Here is a 10,026-nt window from a genome sequence, read left to right as displayed (position 1 = left end):
GGCCCGACACTAGACTTTATAATGTAGCTTGTAATCCTGCATGTATTGTAAAAAGAAGAGTTTACCAATTTCACTAATTTTAAAATAGTAGAACCTGAATCTGATCAAACCTCTAATTACCACCAAATTTTTAATTAATGCTAATTACCAATCTCTAACTCTATCAATCTCTAACTACTCCAAAGTATGGGCAATCCAGAGATCAGAGGGAACATGTTAAATAGTATCTATCATACAGCTGTCATCAGCAAAATTCAGACTATGGGAAACTGTATATATAGGACACATGCCCTGAATTCCTCAACAAGTACACTGTAAGGGGTGAAAAAAGAGAGATAAAGAGGGGGACCACGTGAACTAGAACATGTTTGGGTCACAACCCCAAAAGACACAATCCTGAATGCCATAAACATGAGTGCTGAAATCCCGGAAGATCAAAATCCCTAAAGTCTAAAATCCTGAAAATCACAATCCTGAAAGATCAAAATCCCAAATATGTAAGTGTGAAAAAATAATTTAAAAATTATTTAATTGATACTTATTTACATTTTTAAAAGGGGATTTGAGAAACATATAAAACATGACACAACATTTCATGGCCATTCTACATAATAAAATAGGCCATAATTACATATTTTTACAAGCATAAACACTCAGGTTTACTAACGACACTTGCATGGTGTAAGAGTTATGTGTAGATGAAGTGTTTTCATAAAGAAACAGGTCAAAAAGCGAAGTGTGTACATAAATAGCACTATGGTTGGTAATTGTGTGCACCCAGCTTTATAACTGAAATACCATGACGGATGACCTAAGTTTTTTAACGAAATTGATCAAAAACTGTGATGGGTCACCACCGCATATGCAGTGGCCCAAAGAACCAAGATTTCAAGAAATTTTACCTTTCACAAATGCAGATGTACAAAAAGGACATCTATTTATTGAGGAAGTTTCAATGTTTTTACGTACCCTCAAAATGCTTACAAAGTCAATGTTGTGGTAATGCACTTTTTTTGTGGAGTCAAATTTGCAAAACATGCATAAAACGAATTAGAACTCTTTCTAAAAGTTTACACTATCTGTACCGACAGTATTGAAAATGATGCAAAGATGAAATACATAGCATAGCAAATTGTAAAAAATAATGCTGACAATTTAAAATAGTGGGAGAGAAAAACAAAACAAAAAAAATTCAGGATTTTAATATTTTGGGATTGTGATTTTAGAGATTTCAGCAAATTGTAAAAAATAATGCTGACAATTTAAAATAGTGGGAGAGAAAAACAAAACAAAAAATATTCAGGATTTTAATATTTTGGGATTGTGATTTTAGAGATTTCGGGCTTAAGGGATTTTGATCTTTCAGGATTTCAACATTTGGGATTACCGTGTTTGGGATTGTGTCTTTCCGGATTAAGATCAGCACAAGTGTGTCAAGAATAAACTTCAGACCACTGTAACTTGAGTTCTTTCGTCTGGAATTTTGATGCTGGCTCCTCTACTGTTTGTCAAAGGATGTCATTTATGTTTGCTGTCAAGATGTCTATCAGCAGGGCACCTCTCAGACTCCCTTGTTTTTTTTTTGATGATTAAGAGTTTGGAAATCAGAAAACTAAGCCGGACAGAAGCACAACTCAAGGCAAAGTCAGCAGTCTCTGAGCCAGGGGCTAAGAGCTCTCGGAGCAAAGCAGGTAAGCCTTAGCCATGGTCTTTGTGACTTTTTTTTTGGTTGGCTGAAGCCTCTTTTGCTTATTCTGTGGTTTTAGACTGTGATCTGACACAGGCAAGGTTGACAGATAATTGTGGTACATAGAGTCATGGTATTACCCAAATTTTGTCTACACACTTACTGTTTAGCCCTATAGTTTCATGCAGAGAAAAAAATCTCAGCTGTTTCATCTCTGACTATACCAAGGTCTATTTGTAACTCACTGTGTTACATATTATAGTATTAAATCTAAGAACAACATCCACAAATCCACCCATGTGCCCTGTGTAAAGCACGAAGGTCTAAGGTCACCCCACAAGCCACTTAGGATGACTGTGCAGCGGAGGAGGCAGTGTGCACCCGCACGCGCTGCCTTGATGTGGGACCTCGTGCAAGGGCTCCTCACCGGCCAGGACGACAAAGGCTTTCTCTCCTCTCAATGAAATCTTAAAATCTGAAAAGCCATCACACTGACCACTGCAAAGGAATGTTATCACCTCAGATGTGGAGCTGACCCCGGGCTGGGATTCTGGACTTCCACTGTTGATGCTGTTAGACAATGCTGCNCAATGAAATCTTAAAATCTGAAAAGCCATCACACTGACCACTGCAAAGGAATGTTATCACCTCAGATGTGGAGCTGACCCCGGGCTGGGATTCTGGACTTCCACTGTTGATGCTGTTAGACAATGCTGCCCCTTAGTCATTATAGATGCATATAAACTTTTTTTTTAAAGCTTTAAAAAAAAATTTTAATATGGACAACTTCATTTTATCACTTCTTAATTGTATTTTCTGCATTTCATTTATCTTTGATTGATATCAACTCAGGAAGGAAAACTCTAATAGAAAATTAGTTTTGTTTAAAATAATGGTAATGACCATAGTTATCTTTTGTTGAGTACTTACTATGTGACAGAAACCAGATATCGCATTTAATTCTCATAAGAACCTGGGGCAGGTCTTACTTTCCATTCACTTGTTCAACAAATACTTGGTAAATACTCCGTCTAGGCACTGGGATTTTTCATGAAATAAAACAGAATCCCTCCATTCAAGGCACTTATATCCTAGTATGGGGAGGCAGACAAATAAGCAAAATACATGTATAATAATATAATCTATTCAAATGATAAAAGCTTGTAGCGAAAATATAGGAAAATGGTCAGGCCTCCCTCGGATGTTCGGAATCTTGCCGAGCATTGATGTAAATATGTAACTGTGCATGTGCGCCCAGGTATTCCTTGGTTATTGTCTAATGTAATTGCACGTGTGTGCCCAGGTGTTCTTTGGTTGTCTGACTTGCACCCAGGTGTCCTGGGTTACCCGACTTGAGTATAAAGGATGAATGGCTCTGATCCATAATGCGTACCCTGCCCCACCCTGGGATGCCCCTGGGGGGCCATGGGGAGGCCACTACTGCTGCTGGAGGCTGCTGCTGCAAGCTGTTGCTGCCAGAGCCCTTGGGACACCCCAGGAGGCTACTAGGGTAGCTGCTGCTAGCTACCTGAGCTTGCATCTGAATAAAGCCTATTAATTTTTACCCATGGCTCCCAGGATCTTTTTCCTATCACCTAGCTTGTGGACCTGCAGGTAAGGGGTTTGTGACTCAGTCTGTACCAGACTAGGGTCTGTGGGCCCTAGTCCTAGCAAGACAATTGGCTACGTAGGCAGGTTTCCAACAATAGCGCCACGAAGACAAAGCTATAAAGAAAAGTGAAATAGGCCAGGGGGACAGAGAGTTATGGGGGGAGGGGGTCGGTGCTATTTTAGGCAGGATGGTAAAGATAGGCCTCCCCGAGGAAGGGAAATTTGAGCAAAAACCTGAAAGAAGCAATCCCATGTGGATAGATGGGGGAAGAAGATTCCAAACAGAAGGCAAAGCATGCAGAGTGTTTGGCAAGTTCAAGGAGCAGCTGAGAGGCTGCTGAGAAAAGAGATGAGGGGAGCAGGTGAGGTCAGAACAGCAGAGGGGCAGGCCAGGCAGGGTTTGTGGGCACCACAGCATCTTGGGATCTTACTGTGAATGAGATGGGAGCCACTGGAGGTTTTGAGAAGGTCAGTATGATCTCCATTTCTACAACTGGAGAATACAACACAGCTGTGCAGATGGTGAATAACCTGAGCACAACCAGCAAGTAGCACAGCTGGCAGAGGAAAAGCCTGATTCAACAGCAAGTCCTCTCAGCTACCACGGAATTTCTTCATAGACAATTTCTATGTCAATATGGGGATGAGACTACTCTACAAATACAAGGTCACAATGAGAAAACCTTTATACTTTTATTTTTCACACATACATTACTGAGAATTTTAGCAAGGGACAAACATTAGACTAGTCCTGTTTTAAATATGAAGAAACAAAGTGACAAAGTGACTTCAAAGTCATATAACTAGCTTATTCAATGGCTTTTTCACTATTAGTACATAAAACTAAAAAGCTAAAACAGACAAGGTGTAAGGAATTTTATGACGTAGCATGACTCTCTTTAGTTTTTCTCAACATTTATTATGAAAAATTTCAAATATACAGCAAAGTTGAAAGAATTTTACAGTGAACACCAATATACCTCACCAATTATCTTTGTAGTTTTTAATCTGCACATTCCTCTCTACAGCTACTGTTAAGACACTACAGAAGGAAAATGGGGAAAACATACTCTCATAAAAACATACCTTCTCTTCAACTGGACTTAGAAAGAATACTTCCTGATTTATCTTTCACCCCACCTGGGATTTAGGACAGTAACATACTTTTTTCAAGTGCTCAAAAAATACTTCTTGAGTTGATTTTCAGTGCAATTAAAGAAAAAACAAATTTTGCACTTTGGGGAGTAATAAGCTCTTCACTACCCACTACCTGATGAAATTTTCTGAGTCATATGAAAACAAATAACCAAATAACTTATACTGTATTATTCCAACATCCACCTTTTTTTTTTCTTCCTTTTTGTCTTTTTTCGTGACCGGCAACGGATCGCAACCCTCAGTGTCGCGCCCGTACCGGACCGGGACCAGCAACGGGATCGCAACCCTCGGTGTTGCGCCCGCACCTCGCTCAGCCAGTGAGCGGCCAGTCTGTATGTGGGATCCGAACCCTCAGCGGGAACGCCACCACGCTTCCCAAGCGGCGCACTGCAGCAGTGCGCCACTGGGCCGGCCCCCAACATCCACCTTTTATAGGGAATATAAAACTCTTCAGAAAAAATAAAGAGAAAATAAGGAGGCAGCTTACTGCTAAGTCAGAGGTCTGAGAATGCAGTGAAGCCAGTATGACAAAGAGCTGATAATTAATTAAGCCTGATCTAAGTCAAAAGCTTGAGTGTTTCACTTTTTTGGACACGAAAAGGTTTTTGCTATGCCCTATATAGATTACTTTCCTCAATACAGTTTACTATCTTTAATCCCACTTTCTCTAAACTCAATAACCACGGAAGCACGCTTTATTTTCCAGACTTCACATACCCACATTTAACAGATGAGGAAAAATCTGAACATGAAATGCAGAGACTAAAGAAAATCAAGGCAGAAACTAAGTAATTGGGCTAAAATAAAATATCAGTACTGAATTATACACACACACATAAACACAATTATACTATAGACTTCACTCATGCAATTGATTCTCAGGTAATTTCTCTTTTCTTGTGGACTTCGCCAATTAAAAATATGATTCCTCATCTTTTGTATCACTTCCTGGTCTAACCAGGGAAATTTTCATTCATGTTTGCCAATATGCTTTAGTTCCCAGATACAGGGTGGGTACTATGTTAGAACTGGGCCTTTGAAAAATTTTTCCATTATTCTCATTTATCTGATTGCATTTATATGTGGGGAGTCAACTGTACATATTTTTAGGATGACTATTAAAACTTATTTCAGTATTTACACAAGATATCTTTACCAAACTCAAATTAAAATTTCCGTTTATTTTCCTAGTTATGAGGAAGAAAAGGTAAAAAACTAACATTTAATTAAGTGCCACACACAGTGCTTGATAAAGTACTATACTGCTTGCTTTCAAATATATTATCTCATGTAATTTTCACCAAAACTCTGTAAGATGGCATGAGTATATAGATTTTTCTGATAAGAACTTGAATGAAGGCTCAGTGAAGTGAAATAAATTTTCTAAGGCCACCCAGCTGGTATGCATTAGAACTAGAATTTGAACCAAAGTCTCCTAACATTAAATCCAACTTGTCCTGCTATATTCTGCTAATTTGCTACATAATTTATAATGGTTCCAACTGTTCCCTTGGTGATCTAAAAGAGGATTTTGTTCAGAAATCATTTATTTCCTTTTTGTTGACATTTTTTGCTCATGTTACCATAATAATTTATGAAAGCTGTAAGTGTCTTGTAAATTTTTAATAGGAAATTAAAACTGAGAGTATGTTGCTTGGAGAATGAGGAATGTGGCATCAGAAACATACAGTACTTGTTCTGATGTGATTTTAAAACACAGTGTGAAAAGGAGTTAAGGCTTTTTGGAGAAATGGCTGATTCCAGGGTAAGACAGGGAGATATTGAGTGTGGGACATCTTGTTGTACCATAAAGGAACTGCTCAAAAATAAGTAATAATAAAGTAAATAAAAAAATAAATAAAGCTCTCACTCGCCAAATCTGGAACAATTTGAGCATCAAAATTTTAAAAAAGTAATGAATTATAATTCATGAGTAAAAATGAAACTCATGAGTCCATACTAATAATAAATAATCAGTAAGTTAAAAAAATGGGGAAGAAGATAGGGCTCCCTCTTATAGTAAGATGCCAACTGACACATTTGGGATTGGAGAGGGGGCTTGGAGTTAGAAAATTACTGTTTACGACCATGATCGTCAAGATTGGTTAGCGTAAGAATCACTGATGGGTGCTAAATCAAGGGGGCAAAGTTTAATGAGAAACAGTATTTGCCTGGTCAAGTGTCTCTTCACAGATTTCTTATTAGTTACAAGGGAAAAAATAGTAACTATACCATGGAAAACCCACACACCACACTGACCAAGTGATCTGTATGAACATGTGAGTGGCAAATGGACATCATGTCTCCAGATGCCACACCGTGAGAAGGGATACCCTGAGGAAGACACAGCACTTGTTCTGGTCAGGGTGCAGAACCTGAGTCTAAATATGAGGAGACATCACACACACACTCAAACCTAGAAACATTCTATAAAATAACTGACATTTTCGAAGAATAAAGGCCAATGTCAAGAAAGACAAAGAAAGGGTGAGGAACAACCAGATTAAAGGAGACTACAGAGAGAAAATAAACACAATACCTATTCCTGAACTTGATCCTGCTACAAAAAGGACACTGTTGTGACTATTGACAAAACTGGAATATGGACTGTAGGTTAGATAAAGGCTTCATATCAATATTAAATTTCCTGAATTTGCTACTTGTACTATGGTTACTGAGAGAATATCCTTATTTTTAGGAAATACTAAGGGTATTGACAAAACTGGAATATGGACTGTAGGTTAGATAAAGGCTTCATATCAATATTAAATTTCTTGAATTTGCTACTTGTACTATGGTTACTGAGAGAATATCCTTATTTTTAGGAAATACTAAGGAAATTTTAAGGAAGTACTAAGAGGTAAAGGGCATGATACATGTTAACTTATTCAGAGAAAGACATAACACGTACTAAACAATGCAGTGCACTCTCCTGATCAGCATTCTCTGACACTGCTGTTATTTGGCTGCTTAATGGCAGGTTAATTTAGTTGTGGGGACAGTTTGTGCTAAATGTGCTACATCATCTTTCTTGATTTTTAGCAGCTTTCCTAAAACTCCTATACAAGGCTCAATGTATAATTCTGATTTTCTTGACTATAAGCTCACCATCTTCTAATTTCAACAAATAACCTATCTGGCTTTTATTATAGTCAACTCCTTTAAATTACATGTGACTTTTTCTAAAAGCATTACATACCTTTTACAGAATTTCTGTGTACTAAGCCAATATAATGAATTCTTGGTGATCGGCGATTGGCCTTTCTTTTTCAGGACTCCCTGGAGGCTATGTCCATGGAAACAAGTTTGATCAGTGTCTTCTGCTATCCAGTTGAACTGAAAACTTGAAGGGCTTTTTTTCCCAATAGTTGGTACTGAATCAACCAGTGTGCTAAATTGCCTTTGCAGATTCACCACCATTTCTGGAAATAGTGGAATAAAACAAAAACTAATGTTAAATCACAAATAAAGCCTGGAATTTATTTGATAGGAATATCCAAATGTTGGTTTCTTAGTTTTGGCAAACGTACCATGGTAATGTGAGAGGATAACATTGGGGGAAACTGGAACTGGATGAGATGCATTGGAGAACTACTTAAAAATGGTTAAAGTGGTAACTTTATGTTATGTACATTTTACCACACTAAGAAAAAAAAATGTACAATCTAAAGGCAATTCTACAAAGAGTTCTAAAAGTCACAGAAATAAAGGATTTTAGATTTTGGCAGGAACTTAAGCTCTGTTTTGAATAATGGCATGTTCCTGAAATAGGTTACTATTTCTTACAGAGGATGATGTATTGGAATATTTGTTAGAGAAATAAAAAAATTAATTATGCATTGACTTTCAAGTCCAGATATTTAGCTTTTCTACAACTGTGTTGCTACTTGGCATTAATAAGAGCAAATTTAACTCACCTCTTCTTTTATAAACTACTGATCTGTCAATGGATGAGTGGTAGAGTGGCTTTTCACTTTTCCATATGTACCTGTATGTAGTGTAAGATAAAAAAACAATTGGAGCAGGAAGGAGATGAAATAGATCTAAACACATTTCAGAGAATAATTTTTCTGAAGCAATTTCTGAAATTCCTGATATTCAGTGTAACAGCTCTGGCTTAGAATGGCCTACTGGCACATGTCTATACTGTCTGGAGAGCTTCCGTCCTAGAAGGAAGCACTAAATGACAGCAGGCCAATAGAGTGCTGTGCTCCTCCCAAAAGCCTCCCAGATGCTGTTAAATCTTGAAGAAGCTATTAATTATACAAAACAAACAAAAACAGAAATGGTTCCCCTTACCATAAAATTCTCTTGCTGCTCATAAAGTGAAAGACACCTAAGAAAACAATTGTTCCTCCTCGCCTTTGCCCCAAATGCCCTTTTGCTGAGGATTAAGTTAGTGGTACTTCTGATTCTGACAACTCATACAGAATGAACAGTAAGTGCCAGTCTCTCTGGCACTTAATGCCTAGAAATCTGTCCTATTCCTGATGGGAATGAGGAGGAAAGATCTGGACTCCAGCATGACACAGTCCTAATCCCTGCATTGACTCAACCTATTCTTGCCCAGGGAACGCCAGCCGCAGAAGTTCCAATGTAAAATGAGTATCCTGGATTGATCTGGCCCTCAGGGCAAAGACTAAGAGCCACTTGGGGTTCCTACAGACTAGAGGTGACCAGTCCTAGACTCAGGTCAAAAAAAAGTGACATGGTCTATTTCTGGTTCTAGTGGTCATTGCTAAACCTTGCCAAGCAGACACTGCTGCTCTGGAGCAAAGATAACAATGTTCATTTTTAGTCTCATTTTCTTTACTTCTAAGTTCCCTAAAGTAGAGGACTTTCATAACTTATAATACAAAATAAATCTACCTTCTTGATCCCAGGCCATTCTTATTTTGCAAGGCACTGTGGTATCAGGAAGGAGTACTGAATCAGATGACCTGGCTCTGCCACTTTCTAGTGGTATGACCCTGAGTGACAAATTATGGAAGTTCACAAAGGCATATACTGTCTCAATCTTCTTTATGCCCCTAGTGCTGGCAGGGAATGGTACACAGTAGGGGCTTACTTAAATATTTGTTGACGAATGAATGGATGAGTAAATGAACAAACAAATTTAGCATATCTAAACTTGTTTCCTACTTTCACAAGGTTGTTGGGAGGAATATTAAGATAATATACATACAGATTCTGTAAGTCCTAAGCAATTATTAGAAGTAATTGCTATCTAGCGCTTCATAAAGTGCCTGGTTAGTGAACACCCAAGAAGTATCTACGGACTTTCTAAAAAAGAGGATGATAAAAAATAGAAAGTCAGGGGCCGGCCCGGTGGCGCACTGCTACAGTGCGCCGCTTGGGAAGTGCGGTGGCGCTCCCGCCGAGGGTTCGGATCCCACATACAGACCGGCCGCTCACTGGCTGAGCGAGGGGCGGGAGCAACACCGAGGGTTGCAATCCCGTGGCCGGTCCCGGTCCGGTACGGGCGCGACACTGAGGGTTGCGATCCGTTGCCGGTCACGAAAAAAGACAAAAAAGGATAAAAAAAAAAAAAAAAAAAAAAAAAAAAAAAG

General features: G+C 38.6%; 1 protein-coding gene across 1 annotated transcript in view; it reads right to left on the bottom strand.

Annotated features, from left to right (window-relative positions):
• Window positions 1-10,026, bottom strand: part of TAF1B (TATA box binding protein (TBP)-associated factor, RNA polymerase I, B, 63kDa) — a gene marked incomplete at its 5' end in the record, with an annotated part of 62,702 nt that overhangs the window by 1,353 nt on the left and 51,323 nt on the right. Inside the window, 2 exons of the mRNA XM_008592259.1 lie at window positions 7,656-7,878; window positions 8,374-8,444. Of these exons, the coding sequence (XP_008590481.1) occupies window positions 7,656-7,878; window positions 8,374-8,444 (294 nt within the window). The remainder of the gene's footprint in view (window positions 1-7,655; window positions 7,879-8,373; window positions 8,445-10,026) is intronic.

This window comes from Galeopterus variegatus, unplaced genomic scaffold, assembly GCF_000696425.1.
Source record: "Galeopterus variegatus unplaced genomic scaffold, G_variegatus-3.0.2 Scaffold7716, whole genome shotgun sequence".
Classification (NCBI taxonomy): domain Eukaryota; kingdom Metazoa; phylum Chordata; class Mammalia; order Dermoptera; family Cynocephalidae; genus Galeopterus; species Galeopterus variegatus.
Note: the sequence above shows the minus strand (reverse complement) of the source record. Positions and strands in the feature narration are given on the sequence as shown.